The sequence below is a fragment of the Lutra lutra genome, chromosome 1 (assembly GCF_902655055.1).
Source record: "Lutra lutra chromosome 1, mLutLut1.2, whole genome shotgun sequence".
Taxonomy (NCBI): Eukaryota; Metazoa; Chordata; class Mammalia; order Carnivora; family Mustelidae; genus Lutra; species Lutra lutra.
The window spans coordinates 123,353,545-123,373,432 of record NC_062278.1 but is presented as its reverse complement, the minus strand read 5'-3'; the positions used below and the strand labels follow the sequence as shown (position 1 = coordinate 123,373,432).

General features: G+C 41.9%; 1 protein-coding gene across 5 annotated transcripts in view; it reads left to right on the top strand.

Moving 5' to 3' along the window:
- Window positions 1-19,888, top strand: part of LOC125103429 (protein mono-ADP-ribosyltransferase PARP14-like) — a 128,002-nt gene that overhangs the window by 85,597 nt on the left and 22,517 nt on the right. The window contains exons 4-8 of one of the 5 annotated variants that reach the window (XM_047735282.1): window positions 8,119-8,361; window positions 10,855-11,091; window positions 15,135-17,437; window positions 18,323-18,559; window positions 19,085-19,306. The exons of the other annotated variants lie outside the window; for them this stretch is intronic. Coding sequence (XP_047591238.1) covers window positions 8,119-8,361; window positions 10,855-11,091; window positions 15,135-17,437; window positions 18,323-18,559; window positions 19,085-19,306 — 3,242 coding nt within the window. The remainder of the gene's footprint in view (window positions 1-8,118; window positions 8,362-10,854; window positions 11,092-15,134; window positions 17,438-18,322; window positions 18,560-19,084; window positions 19,307-19,888) is intronic. 5 annotated transcript variants of the gene reach the window in all.

Sequence of the window (19,888 nt, the reverse complement as noted above, 5' to 3'; positions counted from 1 at the left end):
GAGTTTTGATCAAGAATGGATGCTGTACTTTGTCAAATGCTTTTTCAGCATCTATTGAGAGTATTATATGGTTCTTGCTCTTTCTTTTATTAATGTATTGTATCACATTAATTGATTTGTGGATGTTGAACCAGCCTTGCAGCCCAGGAATAAATCCCGCTTGGCTGTGGTGAATGATCCTTTTAATGTACTGTTGGTTCCTATTGGCTAGTATTTTGGTAAGAATTTTCACCTCTGTGTTCATCAAGGATATTGGTCTATAATTCTCCTTTTGGGTGGGATCTTTGTCTGGTTTTGGGATCAAGGTAATGCTGGCCTCATAAAATGAGTTTGGAAGTTTTCCTTCCATTTCTATTTTTTGGAACAGTTTCAAGAGAATAGGAATTAATTCTTCCTTAAATGTTTGGTAGAATTCCTCTGGGAAGCCATCTGGCCCTGGGCTCTTGTTTGTTGGGAGATTTTTGATGGCTGCTTCAATCTCTTTACTAGTCATGGATCTGTTCAGGTTTTTTTTTAATGTCTTCCTGGTTCAGTTTTGGTAGTTTATACGTCTCTAGGAATGCATCCATTTCTTCCAGATTGTGAAATTTGCTGGCATATAGTTGCTCATAATGTGTTCTTATGATTATTTGTATTTCTTTGGTGTTGGTTGTGATTGCTCCTCCTACATTCATAATTTTATTTATTTGGGTCCTTTCTCTTTTCTTTTTGATAAGTCTGGCCAGGGGTTTTATCAATCTTATTAATTCTTTCAAAGAACCAGCTCCTAGTTTCGTTGATTTGTTCTACTGTTCTTCTGGTTTCGATTTTGTTGATTTCTGCTCTGATCTTTATTATTTCTCTTCTCCTGCTGGGTTTAGGCTTTGTTTGTTGTTCTTTCTCCAGCTCCTTTAAGTGTAGGGTTAGTGTGTATTTAAAGACCTTTCTTGTTTCTTGAGAAAGGCTTGTATCACTATATACTTTCCTCTCAGGACCGCCTTTGCTGTGTCCCACAGATTTTGAACAGTTGTGTTTTCATTTTCATTTGTTTCCATGAATTTTTTCAATTCTTCTTTAATTTCCTGGTTGACCCATTCATTCTTTAGTAGGATTTTTTTAGCCTTCCTGTATTTGAGTTCTTTCCAACTTTCCTCTTGTAATTGAGTTCTAGCTTCAGAGCATTGTGGTCTGAAAATATGCAGAGAATGATCCCAACTTTTTGGTACCGGCTACGACCTGATTTGTGACCCAGGATGTGATCTATTCTGGAGAATGTTCCATGTGCACTAGAGAAGAATGTGTATTCTCTTTTTTGGGGGATGGAATGTTCTGAATATATCTGAGATGTCCATCTTGTCCAGTGTGTCATTTAAGGCCTTTATTTCCTTATTGATCTTTTGCTTGGATGATCTGTCCATTTCAGTGAGGGGGGTTGTTAAAGTCCCCTACTCTTATTGTATTATTGTTGATGTGTTTTGATTTTGTTATTAATTGGTTTGTATAGTTGGCTGCTTCTATGTTAGGGGCATAGATATTTAAAATTGTTAGCTCTTCTTGTTGGACAGACCCTTTAAGTATGATATAGTGTCCTTCCTCATCTCCTATTAGAGTCTTTGGCTTAAAATCTAATTTATCAGATATGAGGATTGCCACCCGAGCTTTCTTTTGATGTCCCTTAGCATGGTAAATTGTTATTCACCCCCTCAATTTAAATCTGGAGGTGTCTTTGGGTCTAAAATGAGTTTCTTGTTTACAGCATATTGATGGGTTTTGTTTTGTTTTTCCTTGAAAGATTATTTATTTATTTATTTATTTGACAGACACAGATCACAAGTAGGCAGAGAGGCAGGCAGAGAGAGGAAGGGAAGAAGGCTCCCTGCTGAGAGGAGAGCCCAATGCGGGGCTTGATCCCAGGACCCTGGGATCATGACCTGAGCCAAAGGCAGAGGCTTTAGTCCACTGAGCCACCCAGGCACCCCAGGTTTTGTGTTTTTAATCCATTCTGATACACTGTGTCTTTTAATTGGGGCATTTAGCTCATTTACATTCAGGGGAACTATTGAAAGATATGAATTTAGTGCCATTGTATTGCTTGTAAGGTGACTGTTACTGTATATTGTCTCTCCTCCTTTCTGGTCTACTACTTTTAAGCTCTCTTTTTGCTTAGAGGACCCCTTTCAATATTTCCTGTAGGGCTGGTTTGGTGTTTGCAAATTCTTTTAATTTTTGTTGTCCTGGAAGCTTTTTATCTCTCCTTCTATTTTCAGTGATAGCCTAGATGGATATAGTATTCTTGGCTGCATATTTTTCTCATTTAGTACTCTGAATATATCATGCTAGTTCTTTCTGGCCTGCCAGGTCTCTGTAGATAAGTCTTCTGCCAATCTAATGTTTCTATCATTGTATGTTACAGACTTCTTGTCCCAAGCTGCTTTCAGGATTTTGTCTTTGTCACTAAGACTCGTAAGTTTTATTATTAGATGACAGGGCATGGACCCATTTTTATTGATTTTAAGGGGGGTTCTCTGTGCCTCCTGGATTTTGATGTTCCCTTTAGGGAAATTCTCTGCTATAATAATTCTCTACTATAATAAAATAATCTACTGTAATTTGCTCCAATATACATTCTGCCCCCCTCTCTCTTTCTTCTTCTTCTGGAATCCCAATTATTCTAATATTGTTTTGTTTTATGGTATCACTATCTCTCAAATTCTCCCAGTAGTTGTTTGTCTCTCTTTTGCTCAGCTTCTTTGTTGTCTGTCATTTGGTCTTCTATATCATTAATTCTCTCTCCTGCCTCATTTATCCTAGCAGAAAAAGTCTCCTTTTTTTATTGCACCTCATTAATAGCTTTTTAAAAAAATTTCAACTTGGTTAGGTTTTAGTTCTTTTATTTCTCCAGAAAGGGATTTTATTTCTCCAGAAAAGATTTCTCTAATATCTTCCATGCCTTTTTTGAGCCCAGCTAGCATCTTGAAAATTGTCATTCTGAACTCTAGTTCTGACATATTACCAATGTCCATATTGTTTAGGTCCCTAGCCGTTGGTACTTCCTCTTGTTCTTTTTTTTGTGGTGAATTTTTTGGCCTTGTCATTTTATCCAGATAAGAATATATGAACGAGAGAATAAAGTACTAAAAGGGTGGCAAAGACCTCAGAAAAAAGTATGCTAACCAAATCAGAAGAGGTCCAAAACCAGGGGGAGAAGAATGGGGGAAAAATAAATAAAATTAAAAATTATATATATATATGTATATATATACATATATATACACACACACACACATATATATATATAATTTTTTTATTATTTATAGATGAATATAACGTCTATTCATCTGAATAGAACAGAACAGAGCCACCCACTTGATTTTGGGTGTATTTTGGTCTTTTAGAAGAAACTACCTCCCAAAATTTTACAGAAAGGAAAACGTTTATACACACACACACACACACACACACACACACACACATAAATAAGGTAAACACAATTAAGGAATGAAATATGACTATAAAGATGAAAAATTTTTAAGAAATTCTAAAAAAGGAATTGATAAGATAAGTTGGTTAGAAAAAGAAAAAAGAAGAAGGGAATGTGCTCAGGCTGGGGACTAAAACAAAGCCATGTGCTAGATTAGGGTATATTTTGAGCTATTAGAAGAAATTATATTCCAAAATTTTTTAGGAAAAAAAAACCTATATGTATACAAAAAATTAAGGTTAAATACAATGAAGGGATAAAATATGACTATAACAATGAAAGTTTAGAAAGATTTTTTAAAGAAAGGTATTGTTAAGATAAACTAGTTAAAAAACATTAAAAAAAGAAAGAGGGAAAAGTTAAAAAAATAGAATAAGAAAAAAATAAAATAAAAAAAATTTAACTTTGCAAGACTAATGGATCATGGGGGGAAAGCCATGAATGCTATGTGTTACTTTCCCCTAGCTCTGGAGTTCCACTGTTCTCCTTGAGTTGGGAACTTGGTCTTGGCTGGATGTTTTTGCTGTTCTTCTTCAGGATGGGCCTGTTGTAATGATTCTCAACTGTCTTTGCCCAAGGCGAATTGTACCACCCGTGCCAGGGGCCAGGCTAAGTAATCTGCTCGGGTTCACTCTTGGAGCTTTTGTTCCCTGAATGCTTTCCTTAGAGCTTTGGAGGACTGGAATGACAATGGCAGCCTCCCAATCTCTGGCCCAGAGGAGTCAAGTGCTTGGGGCCGCACTCCTCAGTGCACCCTCAGAGAAAAGCAGTCAATCCCCTCTGTCTTCCTGGTCTCTGGCCACACTCTGTGTTCATCCAGCCTGTGACTGGGCATTTCTATCTCTGGTGAACAGCCCCGTTTGGAGTCTCCACACCCAGCAGATTCCTGCCATGCTGCTTCTCCCAGAGCAGCAAGGTGAGCCTCCCTGGATCTACCACTTGTGGGGTTCCTGCTTGAAGAGCAGTGGTCTGACTGTGCTTTGGATCATGGTTTAAGGTTACCCCGATCTGAAAGCTCACTCTTCAGCTCTGTCTCTGTAGTCGGCTTCCCTGCTCTGGTACCTGGCAGCTGTGCCACACACAGACACCCCCGATCTTTCTGTGACCCTGCAGGACCTGAGACCATACTATCCCCGCAAGGGCTCCACCCCTGCTTAGCCTCTGGAGCAACGTCCCTCAGTGGAGCAGACTTCTTAAAGTTCTGATTTTGTGCTCCACTGCTTCACTGCTTGCTGGGAGCCATCCCCTCCCCTCACGGTCTATCTTCCTGTCGCTTTGGATTCACTTCTCTGCTCGTCCTACCTTTCAGAAAGTGGTCGATTGTCTGTTCCTAGAATTGCTGCTCTACTTCTCGTCTATCTCCTGTTGATAGTTTGTAGGTGTTCAGAATGGTTTGATAACTATTTAGCTGAACTCCTGGGATCTGATGTCATTTCAGACTGCTACTCCTCTGCCATCTTGCTTCTGTCTCCCTAAATCCTTATCTATTCTTGGAAAATGCCTTATGCGCTGTACCCTCAAGCTCAATTTTAGACCAATGTGGTTTTATATTGGTACATTTATATCTGTACCATTTCCTGGGTCTAGACTTTAATCAAGTCTGTGTTTCTTATGGATTCATAGATTTTACCCTAACTCTGTCTTAACTGATTTGTCAGCACTGTTTCAGATATGCTTACAACACCAAGGATATTCTCAGGAAGAGCCATCCAGCCCCACCCCACTAATGGACTTTTCATTGTCCTGAGACCTTAGACTCATTTGCTGCCCTGTTTTTACATGACTCAGACTCCAATGATAGTATGCAGCTAGGAAGGTGGGCAGTCTTTAACAAAGTGTGTCATTGGCCCCTTTCAGAGATGTAAGAGGAGGTCCCTTGTTGCTTGGTTGCTCCAACCTGAATCCTGACTGTGACCCTAAGGCTAGGACTCTTGAAGTTAATTGGAATGGTGTAGACAGTTTTCACAACCAAGCAAAATCAGGGTAGAGGGTGTTTCCCTAATAGGTCCCACATTTCAGGGGTGAGGAGAATAGAGAATCCAGTGCTCTGAGTGCTCCAGGCATGCTGAAACCCTGGGTGTAAAGTTGAAGATGGGCAAGCAGTAGTCAGAGGAAGGACAGGTCAGTCAAGCCACACACCAACACCAGAGGATGTGAGCACTGAGCTAATGTCCTGTTCCAGGCTAAGCTGAGTTGGGCTGGGTCTGCAAGGTGGAAACCAACAATTGGAAGAACCCATTGAAGAGAGACATGCAAGAGCAGAGAGATACTGGTCACTTGTGGTCAGCAAATTCTGGCTTTTTCAACTCTACATTTCCACCCTGGACTCTCTTCTAAATTCCGGACCTTGTGTCTGACCTTACTGTTGGAAATTATGTTAGAGCCACCATGTCAAAACCACCTGTATCATCTTCTTCCTCAAACCAGTACCCTTTCTGGCTTCCTTATTTCTCTTGAAGTATACAACCAGTCTGCCCGTCACCTACTGGAAACTTTGATCACCTCTCTTCTTTTAGCCTTCATATCTGTTAGTCACAGAGACTTAATCTTTTTTTTTTTTTTTTTTTTAAGGTTTTCATCATCTGTCCCTCCCTCATGCCAGGCTGCCATTATTACCTCACAAATCCAACATGGCAGGAGCACCCTGCTTGGTCTCTCTGTATCTGATGTCCTTTTCCTTAAATCTGACCAGCCCTTTTTCTACTGCTAAATATCCTGTCCTTCTTATCACAGAAACCTTCCACAATTCACCCTTACTACTGACTACAAGGTAAAGTTCACACCACGTCCTGGATGAAGCCAACTTTTCTGGCCTCATTTCTTACATCTACACACAAGTGCTCCCTTGAGCTTCATTGGTCAGATCACAATTTCCTAAGGAGTCTGGCGCAGTCATGGCACTCTGCCTGTACTTCTGGGGTCCACAATCCCCTCTATCCCACTTCTCTATATCTAAACTCTAGAGAGCTTTCAAGATCCGCTCAGCTTCTCCTTTTCCTGAAGCCTTTCCAGGGCAGCCCTGTCCCCTTCTATGTCTCTCGGACTCCTGGCTGGATTGGTGCTGCCCTTTATTTGGCAGTTAAGCAAGCCTCTCTTGTGATGAAGCCCCTACTAGTCATAAAGTTATAAAACTATGTTGCTGGAAAGGCTGTTACCATTCAGTTCATCCAGGACTCTCTTGTAAAGAGACATGCCTGAGGTCATATGGCTAAAGAGTGGCTGAGTCAGGGGTTGAACTCAGACAACCTCACCATCAGCTCAGCAGTCCTTCAGCCTTGTCACACCTGTCTCATGGAATGCTGTATTATTATTGACCTTAAATTATTTTTTATTTGGCATGAGTGCATGGTGTTACATCTGCACAAAACAGGAGTATGTGTCAGGGTCACCTAACTGCTGTAACAAATACCCCTCCACATCAGAGGTCAGTGGGGTCAGCAGCTGGGGAAGCGGGGAGTCTAGACTGCTTCAGGAATCCGAGGTTCCTTCCATCTTTTGACAAGATTACTTTTGATATGCGGCCTCCAAAGTTACTGCCAAGGAGAGTGGAAATTCACATAAAGGAGATTTGTACTTGCCAGACGTGGAAGCGCAATTCACACTTCCACCCATATTCCATTAGCCACGTGAACTTGGCTGTGGGAAGTCTGGCAACTGTTGCCCAGAAAGAAAACAAAATGGATTTGGTGAGCGTGTAGCATTTTACTCTGTCATGATAAACATTTATAAAATGTCAGATCCTTTCATCATTTTTCTTGTATACCTCCATTAGAAAATCTATAAGTTTCTTATGTGATGTTTTTTGTATGCACCCCTCTCCACACCTCCAGTGCCTTGAACATAATAAGGGCCCCAGTTGAACAGTCACTCACAGAATGTCTGAAGATTATATCCTATGCATCCTGGTGCACTGGGCAAGCCTAGTGTGGAATTGACCTGATGCACAGATGGAACTCAACATAGGGCCAACGATGGAGGGGAATGGGCTGGCTGGGAGGATTGCTGATCCGTGAGCTTGATGTATACATACAGCTCTCTAGACCATTTTATTTTCTATATATATATATATATATATATATATATACACACACACACACACACACACACACACACACACATATATATATATATATATATATATATATATATATATATATATTCCTTAGTCATTCAGTGAGTATCCTTTCTTCTCTTCAGTGAGGAAAGCATATTACTTTTTGGAGCCTCAGGTGTTACGTCATCAGTCTCGCTCTCCTTTAGTGGCCCAAGCTGTAAGTCAGCAAACACTCTTGAGCCTCAAGTATGGGCCAGATGCCAGCAATACAAGGATGAATAAACATGTCCATTGCTTTGGAGAAACTGAGTTCCATAACTAAAATTAAGCACTTGTTGGAAGCATATGTCAAGGCGATGAAAGACTGTTTCCTCAGAGAGACGAGGCAGAAAAGGGCATAATAAAAACCAAACTTAACAATAATAGATGGTTACATGCTACATTTTATTTTTAACTAAATTAAGCGAAAAGCCTTCTCAGATCTTTTTTTATTTGACTTAGCCAAGAGATCGAAAAAGAAAGAGGACAGCGTCTTATGATAATTTGCTAAGACCATGTCAGACAAATATAACATCTTGCACCTCTTTTGTTCTTCTAAAATCAGATGTGTCAGAAGAAGTGGGTACAGAACTTTCTCCCAGTAGAAGATCAGAGAAAATGGAAGATACCTCAGCAGAATGTGAAAATACTTCCTTTTCGGTTGCATTTGAAAATCTCAAGGCAAATGTAACCGATATAATGTTAATTTTGATAGTGGAGAATGTAAGTGGCCTGTCCAATGATGCTTTTCAAGTGGAAGTATTACAGGATTTTGACGTTGCTGTAGTTACCTTTCCAACGCATGTGGGTAAGATCAAGTGATCCCTCATTTGCCAATCTTCTTTGCGCCCCACTTTGGGATTTGAGACACCTAGCTAATTCAATGTCTCTGAAAGCTTGACTTTTTCTCTTAATTCATTAAAAGGAAATTAATATAGGTTAATATAGGTGCTTTTTTATTTTGAAAGAAGCGAATTTGTTTTAAAACTAAATTCTGGTATGTTTAGTAAATCAGACTTCATCGTGTGTGTGTGTGTGTGTGTGTGTGTGTGTGAGAGAGAGAGAGAGAGAGAAAGAGAGATAGACAGAGAGAGAGACAGAGATAACACACCCAAAAAGAAATCTAAAGTCTAAGCTTATAGAAGTGATTCAAGCAGAAGAATCAGCATTTTCACATGCATTATCTCACTGGGAGAAGTAAATACTGATCTATGTTACCAAGCTGGAATTACTGGAATGCAATAATGCTGATAATGGCAGACACTCATCTAGAGACACTGTAAGTCAAGTACTACGCCAAGCTCATTACCTGTGTTAACTCATTGGTTCCTTTTAACAACCTTTTGACATTGTTACTACTCCCCATTTTACAGTTGAGGAGACAGAGGTGCAGAGATGCTAATAAATTCTTGGATTTGAACCCCATTGCCCACCTCTACATAGCCTCTTCCCTTACGTCCTTTTTTTTTTTTTTTAAGATTTTATTTATTTATTTGACAGAGAGAAATCACAAGTAAGCAGAGAGGCAGGCAGAGAGAGAGGAGGAAGCAGGCTCCCTGCTGAGCAGAAAGCCCTATGTGGGGCTCGAACCCAGGACCTGGGATCATGACCTGAGCCGAAGGCAGCGGCCTAACCTACTGAGCCACCCAGGCGCCCCCTTACGTCCTTTTCTATGTATTTTTCTTAGTACTTTCATGGTCATCCCGCATGCAGGAGAGGAAGTGTACGTGATGCAGGGAATGAGGGCTCTTCAAGGTCTGTGTGAGGAGTTATGTTCAGTAGGACCACGGCATTTTCTAATCTGAGCCCTTGCTATGTCATGGCTGTGGCAGGAGGATGGTGGTGAAGTCAGAATTCTAGCTCCACCATTTGACTAATTCTCAGAGTTTATCCAGTTACTCCCCTCTGTGCTTGACTTCTGTCCTCAATAGAGTGGAGGAAAAATGACCTACCTGATACAGCTTCTAAGAGGATTAGATGAAACAATGTGTGCAAAGCTCTTAGTATATCCCTGACATACGGTAAAGACTCAACGAAGGGAGCTATTCTTATGTCAAACCTATAATTATTTCTTATAAAGGAAAAACTAAGTGGACTTGCTTTTGTTCATTAATCGAAAATCTTGAACGCCCACAATGTGCCAGGCACTTGTTGAGGTGCTGTGAGTACAGGGATGAATAATTCTTGGTCCCTGCCCTTGAGGAATGCCTATGGAGCTGGAGACCCATATGTAAATGAAAAATGAAGACGCAAGAGAAGAAGCTGCCTGCTTCCACTGTAAGCGGCAGGCTGTGGGGAATGAGAGGAAAGGGGACCCAAACAAGGTGGCTTTGTTTATACTCTAGTGGCCCTAGTCTCCCAGGTCCCCAATACACTGTTGTTTCCTGCCACTGCTCTTCTCTCTGCAGGAAAAGTTTCCTCCCCTAATCTATCTGCTTAACTCCTCTTTATCCTTCAAAACTCAGATCAGCAGCCACTTAACTCTGGCAATCCTTGTGGGATTCCCACTATTTGTCTTCCTGACTCATCTGATCCCACAATGGGCCATTTGTGTGCTTTCAAGACCCCCACCCCTTCCTAGATGGTAAATTTTCAAGTACTTGTTATATTCATCTCTCTACCCCCAGATCCTTGCACAGTGCCTGGCTCCCCAGATCCTAGCACAGTACCTGGCTCATTGTGAGCCCACTATCGATATTTATTAATTTGAAAGAGATAAACAGTGTCAGTCCTGAAAGAGGAATAGGACAGGATTAAAAAAAAATCCAAGAAGGGCATTTCAGGTACAGGTGGTTATATATAGCGAGGCAAAAGAGAATAAGGTTTTCAAAATAATGACTAGTTTTTGTGGCAATAAAGAAAATAAAAGGAATGGCAGAGGGTAACCAGAGGTGATGTTTGGAAATTAGTTTGGAGTCAAATAGCCAACCAAGGGCATTTTAAGGCTAGCTAAGGGAGCCATCATAGGACTTGAGAAAGGAGGGGAGTGAGAGATTTGTATTGCAGAGAGAACACTCAGGTAGGACGTCAAGGTGGGTGGGAGAGAGCTGTGCCTGTAGGAGGGTCACAGCTCAGCGGCAGTACGCCAGGTAAAACGTTTACATGTGTGTTACTCTTCAGACCAGGAGTTGTAAGCGTGTAAATTCTCATATAGAAATGAAGACCTTGCCTCTAAAAATTGAGCACTTAGCTATCTCCTTTATCTCAGTTAATATTCAGACAGTTTCTTCTGTATAACATAAAAGTCTGATAATAATTTTCTGATGGATGGACAGATTGACTGATTGATTTTGATTTGTAGATGCTGTGAAATTTGTTGACAATTGTGTCAGGCATCACTTCGTGAAACAACTCCAGCTTTCTCCAAGACTTCTGGAAGTGACAAGAACAATCAGGGTTGAAAACCTGCCACCTGGTGTTGATGACTATAATCTGAAATGTTTATTTGAAAATCCTCAAAATGGAGGAGGGAGAGTTGCCAGTATTGAGTGTTTGCCTGAAGAGAATTCGGCTCTGATTGAGTTTTTTGACAAAAAAGGTAATATCTATGAGCCTGATTTTGTGAACCTACCTCACAGACTCTAAGCCATTTTAGCAGATCTTAACAGGTATCAGTTGAGTTCTGATGCATTTTATTTTTTAATTCATAAATTTCACTGGAAATCCAATTAGTAATCCTGTTCATCTGGGGTATGATAGTTAATGAGTCCAGTGATTTCAGCTTTGGAGAAGCAGGGCCCAGTTTTGAAAGATACAAGGAAATTCTCTCATGAGTCTCTGCCTATAGTGAAAACCCCGTAATTCTTACAATCTTTGAAATACTGTATTTAAGAAAAGATGATCTGTGTTTTAGCTGTATACTTGGTAGAAATTCTCAAGTTAATTCCAATAAGGTTGGGTAAAGAAATACTCAGAAACACATACACTTCCTTTAATGTATCACTACTTCCCCTTCACCTGTCAGTGTCACCATTCAGAAATTAATAGGGGTGGTCCAGTGGATGTCCGCTGCATTGTTCTTTGCGGCACCCCTGTGAAAACCATGTTCAGCTGAACCTTAGGGAAACACTTCTGAGGGTTTTGTCGATACTTGATTGCCACTAGATTGCCAGTTCTCTGAGGCACGTACAGTGTCAGGTTGGAGATTCCACTCGATGTTCAGAGGTGAAGGCTGAGGAGTGGGAATTAGGGGGCCAACCTCCTTAGGAAGAGAAGGAACAGTGGGTCTGGGACCAACAGGGGGAGCATAAGACACATCACGTGGTATTCTACCCACCGAAGATAAACTGCTCTGTGGGGGATCCATGGAGGAAACTCCCTTTGGCTTTGAGGAGTTGGGGAAACTGGGGTGAAGGTATGCTTTGGCTTAAAATGGAATGAAAGTTCTAGTGTTCCTTGGGCAAGGGGACAAAAGAGGAGCTTCTGTCACAATTTCTTTAAATCTCCCAGAGCTTGGGCTTGGGCCCAGGCAGGGAGCTCCATAAAGCTGCCTACTCTAGAAGTGAGCCTCCCGTTTATGGTGGGGCTTCAGACCTCTTGAAGGCCAGGGGCAGTTGGGTGTGTCCTCGGAATGTCTACATTACCCACATAGGACTAATAATAGGAACTATTTAATTGGGGTTGTTTTATGCAGAGCCACACATGTGAGCAGTAGGGCACTCTCAGAGGTTCCCTTTCATCCTGACCTCTTTGTACCATCTGACTACGCTGACCATGCCTCCTCATCTAAACTCATGAACTCTGTTCTCTCTGATCTGAGATACACCGATTTTCCCTTTCTTTCTTTGGCCTCTCCTTCTTATAATTATGACTTACATTTGCATAGCTCTGCAGGGTGCTGCAAAGTGCACTCACAGACCCTGGTCTGTGAGCATTGCTATTTAATCCCTGTTCTACGCATGAGAAACAGGCACAGAAAGGGCAAATAACTTGACTACGTTTACACAGCTAGTAAGTGACAGATCCAGGATTTGAACTTGGCTAGTCTGGCTAATCTATGCTCTTAAACTCTCCATTCTTTGCCAGTCATTTGCTCACCTGTCCCACCCCTTACAATGGGTTATTAGTAAGGAGGCCAACTGTAGTTAAAGCTGGATTAAAAATACAATTTACTTAGCAGTCTACATTTTATGTAGATTATTTGAGAGGAATAAGTTGAGCACTTACTCTGGAATTAATTTTGTTCAGTTTTACAAAATCTGATTCACAGAATCTTAAGGAAAAGAACTCTTACCTAATACCTACTCTAGGTAAGATCTTTTGCTGCATTTTCTGCTACAGTAGCTCACTGAATCCTAGTAATGCCATGCATATTGTAACTTTTTCTTGAAGATGAGGAAACAGGATGGAGAAGCTAAGGCACAGTAAGGTGACATCTGTGATGGTTCTTGAGTCAGAAAGATCAGATTTCAAATCCTGGCTTTGGTGCTTACTAGTTTTGTGATCTTGGGTAACTTACTTGATTACTTTACTTTATACATATATGTATATGTATATATATATATATATATATGTATATGTGTGTGTGTGTGTATATATATCTATATAGGTATATATATATATATATGTGTGTGTGTGTGTGTGTGTATATATATATATATATATATAGTTTAGAGAAAGAGAGCACAGGTGGAGGGGCAGAGAGTGAGAGAGGGAACCTTAAGCAGATGCCACACTGAGTGCAGAACCTGATGGGGGGCTTGATCTCACAATCCCAAGATCATGACCTGAGCTGAAACCAAGAATTGGACGCTTAACTGACTGTGCCACCCAGGCACCCCTATGTATGTTTTTACTGAAGTATAGTCGACACACAAGGTTACATTAGTTTCAGGTGGACAACACAGTGATTCAACAACTCCATATGCTCTGCCCACAAGTGTAGCCGCCATCTGTCACCCTACAGCGTGATCACAGTATCATTGATTCTATTCCCTATGCTGTCCCTTTCCTCTCTCTGACTTATGCGTTCCATAGCTGAAAGCCTGTATCTTCCCTGTCCTCGTTATCCATGCATCACAGTGGCTGCACCAATTTACATTCGACCGATAGTGCCCGAGGGCTCCTTTTTTTCCACATCCTCGCCGACACTTGTTACTTCTTGTCTTTTTTGATACTAGACATTCTGATTGGTGTGAAGTGATACCTCACCATAGTTTTGATTTGTATTTCCCTAATGACTAGTGGTGCTGAGCACGTTTTCATGCATGTCTGTTGGCCATCTGCATGTCCTTTTTGGAAAAATGCCTATTCAGGTCCACTGTTGGGCAAGTTACTTTAACCCACCAAAGCCTGTTTTCTCATCTGTAAAACAGGGCCCACATTACTACTTGCCTCAGAGGAATTTGTGAGGATCAAATGAAATTATGCCTGCAGTGTGCTTGGCACATCGTGGGTCCTAAGTACACATTAGTGGTCCCTGGTCCTGCCTAGGCTTGGAGCCTTTACAGAGCCACATTGGGAAGATCAGGCTGTGGGTCTTGGCCTCTGAAGGCCATGTTCTTTTGATGACGTCTGGCTCCAGGCCTAGGAGACAATCATGTACAAGGTGAAGTTATTTTTAAAATCTCTCTGCAAGAATGTTATTTTAATCCAAGTTGTTATTGGAATTCATTCTAATTCTCTTCCTTCCTAGACTCCCTGTACCTGTCTCATAACTAATACAAGGGGAAGAAGAGTACGCCCTCCCCGGCCACACACACACACATCCCACTGTAGGGACTGCTCCAATGGAAGTGGCAGGAGAGGGATTATAGCAAGGACAAGGGGGAGGTGCAGGACTTACTGAATCTGAGGTCCCAGGGGCTGGGCTCTCCAATGGCTGTGAGGTGATCTTGTTTGGAACCCCTGGTAAAAGGGGCAAGAGCATGGGCTTTGGACTTAGACAGACCCTGGCTCAAATCTGAGCTCAGTGATTTGTCCTTTACATCACCCTAACTGAGTTACCTAACCTTCCCTAGCCTCAGTTTTATCATTTGTAAATAGGGATGATAATAATCCTGCCTCTCAGAGGGCTGCTGGGAGGCTGAAATAAATAAATATATGGAAAGCACTTTGAATGGGTCTGACACATGGTCAGCTCTGATAATTATCGTTATGCTCCTCCTGTTAGAGGTATTAAAGGAATCTAAATCAGCTAGGAAGCCTAAAACTGTGAGACTGTACAGAAAACAGCAAAATAGCTTGATTCTTACATGAGCTTTGCTTTGGGCACCAGAATATTCTTTGCACTGGGGCAAACATTACCCCCATATTTGTGAACAAATTTTTATCTATTTATTAACCTGGTGGTGATATATTGGTGTTACCAGAAAACAGAAAATAGAATTTACTTAATGGAATTTCAACATAGAGTGATCTTGGTTGGAAAGGGTTCCATTAAGCAAGGGATAGCTATGTAGGATTAATAAAAATCAGTTTATATCTGAGCACTTTGAGAGTAGTGCTGCTTTTTAATAGCATGTTATAACATCGTAATTTTACAATCATTAGGGTTTTTTTTTTTCCCTAGGAGAAAAGTGTTGTTTTTTTTTTCACTTGAAACATGTAACACTGGGTTTACTTTATTTCTTTTCTTTTAAGTGTTACACACCATCATGACCAAGAAACTTGACCTCAATAATATGCCACTGTCTGTGTTTCCATACTACACCTCTTTGGGCACGGCCTTGTACGGAAAGGAGAAACCTCTGATCAAGCTTCCAGCACCATTCAGAGAATCATTAGATCTTCCCTTATGGAGGTTCTTACAGAAAAAGAAGCATCTGATTGATGAGATAAATGAGGAAGCGATACGTTGTCACAGTGATCTAATATGGTCCGAACTCAGATGTGAAGTTACCATCAGACCTGCGACCACATTATTCTGTCTAGGTAGACTGAGAATCAGGAACTGGAAGGAAGATGTTTCCACAGCATTCTCTAGCATCAGGTCCAAATATAAAGTTACCCCCTTTAAAGTGGATCCCGTAGTGTGGGACACCATAAAAAATAATGTAGGAGACGACAGGATTTTGATTGAATTTGATACCCTTAAGGGGATTGTAACCTTAGTGGGGAGATCAGAGGATGTACAGAACATTGAGCCACAAGTCAAGGAATTAATAGAAAGTACCACTCAAAAAATTAAAAGAGAAGAGCAAAGTCTAAAGGAGATAGTGGCCGTTTCTCCAGGAAGGTATTTTCTTTTGTGTCACAGAGATGTCCTTGGGCGTCTCCGCACCGAGTGCCCAGAAATGGAGATTTGTTATGATGAAGCCTCTCAGCACGTGTGGTTCAAAGGCCTCTACACAGACGTGTATAAAGCCAAGTGTGAAATACAGAAAGAGATGTGCACCATGGTTCAAAAAAGCATCCGGCTTCCCCCTGAGATTTTCCAGTTTTTGCAAAAAGGAGACTGTACAGAATTCTTGAAGTCGCTCTTCATGGCACAGAAAATTCTTGCCGTTTGTGAGCTAGAGGGTGAAACTGTTCTCTTAATCGGCTATTCCCCTCAAGTCCTGTTAGATGCCGAAAAACAAATGGTCAGTGCCTTCAGTTACAAGCGCATCAACATTGATGACCGGGAAGTTCTAAATGGCAAGAAGTGGAAAGCGCTCACTCACAGCTTGCATAAGAGACACAACTCCTCCTCAAAGACTGTAATAATCGATGAATTAATTTCAGAAACCAAAGCGGAGGTCATCATCGCGGGCTGTGTGAGAGAAGTGAATGAATCCTATGGCTCGCTTTTTGACTTTGTGGAAAAACACACGAAAATAGAGAGATTGATTAAAATAAAGCCTCCTGTAATCATTGATTATTTAAGGATAGAAAAAAAGCCATTCTGGCAAAAGATAAAGACAACAAATGTTCAGGTAATTTTCAATCTTGAAAATAAACAAAAGGGCATTTTACTAATTGGGCCAAAGGCCAAAGTCCTGGAGGGGGTGAACATCATCAGGCAAGCCGTGGATTCCGTCTGTATTGAAAGCGTCCATATCGATAGGCCATTGGTCAGCCAGTTCTTCCAGGAGAAAGCACAGTATTATAAAAGAGAGGTCAAACGGCTGTTTGGATGTTCCATTGACCTACAGGAGAATGGAGGGGAGGGGGAGGGAGGGGGCAGGGATGGGCAGAGCAGCTTGTCCCAGGTGGAGCTGGCCCCGGGAGTCTCACTGACCATGCCGCAGAGCAGCTTGTCTCGGGTGGAGCTGGCCCCTGGAGTCTGGCTGATGGTGCAGCAGGGCGACTTGACCCGGTTTCCTGTCGAGGTGGTGGTGAGCACCGCCAACGAGGACCTGCAGCTCTGCAGCAGCCTGGCAGCAGCTCTTTCAAAAGCAGCTGGCCCTGAGCTCCAAGAGGACTGCGACCAGATAGTGAAGACAAGGGGCAAGGTCCCCCCAGGCAGTGCCGTCATCTCAAAAGCTGGAAAGCTCCCGTACCGCCATGTGATCCATGCTGTGGGGCCCGGGTGGAAGGACGACGAGGACCTGAAGTGCATGCTCCTGTTAAAGAGAGCTGTAGAAGAAACTCTCTGTTTGGCTGAGACACACCAGTGCCGGTCCCTAGCCATCCCAGCCATCAACTCCGGAGCCCGGGGCTTTCCCTTAGCCCGGTGTGTGAAGGTGATTGTTTTGGCTATCAAGAAAAACTTCCAGTTTAAGCGGGACGGACACACCTTGAAAGAGATCTACCTTGTGGATATATCTGAGAAGACTGTCCAGGCTTTTGCGGAAACTGTGAAAACCGTATTTGAGAGTGCCCCGCCTCCGACGGGTCCTCTGCCCGGTTTATCACAGGCAGTTCAGCCGGTCTTGACAAACGTTCCTGGAAACAGACAGATTTCATTGTCCCAGGGAAACCTGAGGCTCCTGCTGGTGGAAGGAGATGTGCAGAATGCTACCGTGAGTGTCCCTTCTGTCCCTGCCTGTAGAGCCCCCGCAACTCCAGCTAGCCTATAGCCCAAGGCAGACTAGGACCCAGGGGAAGAACCCCCATGCTCTCCCTCCCAGCCTCGGAAGTGGTTTCCTCGAAGACTGGGAGGCTTTGCTGAGGCACTGACCCGCAGAGACCGGCCAGTCGATTGTGGGAATTGCAAGTGTACTCAGATCGTGAGGTTGCCAGTAAATGCAAAACCCCACGATACTATCTTACCTTTTGACATGTATACTTTTTCAGTGCCTTTATACCTGTCACATTTTGGCAAATCTAAGGTTAATTTTCTGTCACATTTGCTGAGGGCAGATACCAAAAAATTAGAGCATTTGATGTGGTCAGAGGACAGGAATCTTGTCAATGACGCCGAACCAGGGTGAACTATAGTCCTCCTTGGTGACCCAGGCCGTGCAGCTTTGAATATCACTTTTCACATTCCCTCTCCTCTCTTCTCTTGGTGTTTTAATCGATCCCAATTTAGAAAAGCTCTGTCCGATCAAACCAGTCTGCTCACAGCTCCAACCTCCCCGGTGTATCCCCTCCTCTATGACTGCCCTGCTCCCTTTGCCTGCTGCCCTGATTCCTGTTTCCCAGACCCCATAAGAGACAGCGGCCTCTGCACTCTTTCAGAAACCCTGTGCTGTTTATATCTTGCTTTTTGACAGCTCTCTGTCATCCTGGAGTGTTATTTAAATTAGTCATCTCGTAACCCTTTGCCTCGGGTGGTATTTCAATCTCTGAAATTAATCGTCATTGCTTCCCCCCTCTAGTGTCAAACCCAGGGGCTCAAATATAGTGATCCTTTGGTGAATGCTCTTTGTTAGTATCTGAAACAAATTGTTTTTGTCTTCAAGGTTGATGTTCTTGTCAACTCCATTCCCATGAATCTCAGGCTCAATACAGGACACCTTTCTCAGGCCGTTGTGACAAAAGCGGGGCCAAAGCTCCAGGAGGAATTGAACAGAGTCGGCCAAGCAGTGGTTGTTGGCATGGGCACAGTTCTCCGAACCAGTGGACACAATCTGCACTGCCAGAATGTGCTTCATGTAGTGGCTCCGAAGTGGAGAGATGGGTGCACGTCTTCACACAAGGTGGGGCCAAGTTCTAGATTCTCTGGGAAACTCGGTCACCCTTGGGACCCGCCTCTCCCTATAATGTAGGGTGGCCTCTGTCTGTCTCAGTATCAGCGGGTTCTACTACGATGGCCATTTCTTTCAGCCGTAGCTGACTTCGCCTGAAGACTAGTTAATAATATAAACTGATTACATTGCTCAATCATTATTGGGGCACAGAGAAGAGTTATTGAAGATGACACAGCTTTAGTGAGGATAGGAAGGTGAGGGCATGAAGAATGGAAAAGAATGAAGGATTAGAACAGTAGTTGCTTTGTTTCTTTCTTTCCTTGTTGAGTGAGTTTGAATCTTTTTAGAGGGTCTCTGATGTTCCCTTTTCCTTGTCTGCTGTGTGATTTTCTTTCCTTTTTTGACGGCCCTTAACCTCTTTTGAGAGGAGAAGAGCAGACAGAGATCATAGTCAAAGTTGCTAAATTCTTGTCCTTTTTGTTCTAACTCCCATTTCTAGGAGAGATGCATAAAGATGTGCTTTGTGCTTTGCAGGTCATGAGAGACATAATCAGGAAATGTCTGGAAATCACTGAGAACTTGTTCTTAAGATCAATTGCATTTCCAGCAATAGGAACCGGAAATCTGGGGTTTCCTAAAACTGTTTTTGCTGAATTAATAACTTCAGAAGTATTAAACTTTAGTAGCAAGATTCAACTGACAGCTTTACAAGAAGTTCAGTTTCTGCTGCACCCAAGTGATCACGAAACTATTCAGGTACAGTCTCACTCATTTCTGGTTATTTTGGCAGCCGAGCGCTAATGTTTTCAAATGTCTTGTTGGTTGGTCTATTACGTTGTTTCTTCCATGTATTTCCCGTATAGGAAAGTGAAGGAGTAGTGTAGACTAGTTGTAGCATGGGAAATATCAAGCAAATTTATGGATATAGAAAAAAAATTAACTTCTTATTAAGGAGAACTCCAAACATAAATAAAAATAGACAATGGTAGAATGAACTCCATTGTACCCATTATCGCCTTCATAATTATCAACCCATGGCCAGTATATTTCATCTCTATCTCTATTTATTTCCCTCCTTCCTATATTATTTCCAAACAAATCCTAGAAATACATTACCCATAAACAATTCAGTATTGATTTTAGGCAATAGGATTCTTTTTAAAAAGTAACATGACCACAATACTATTTCACACTTAAAATAAACTGAAAATCATTCCCTTATTTCCTCAGTTATCAAGTCAATGTTCAAATTTCCACTGTCTTACAAATGCCTTGTTTTGTCTTTTTTGTTTTATTTTTTTAGATTTATTTATTTGAGAGAGCGAGAGTGCATGCATG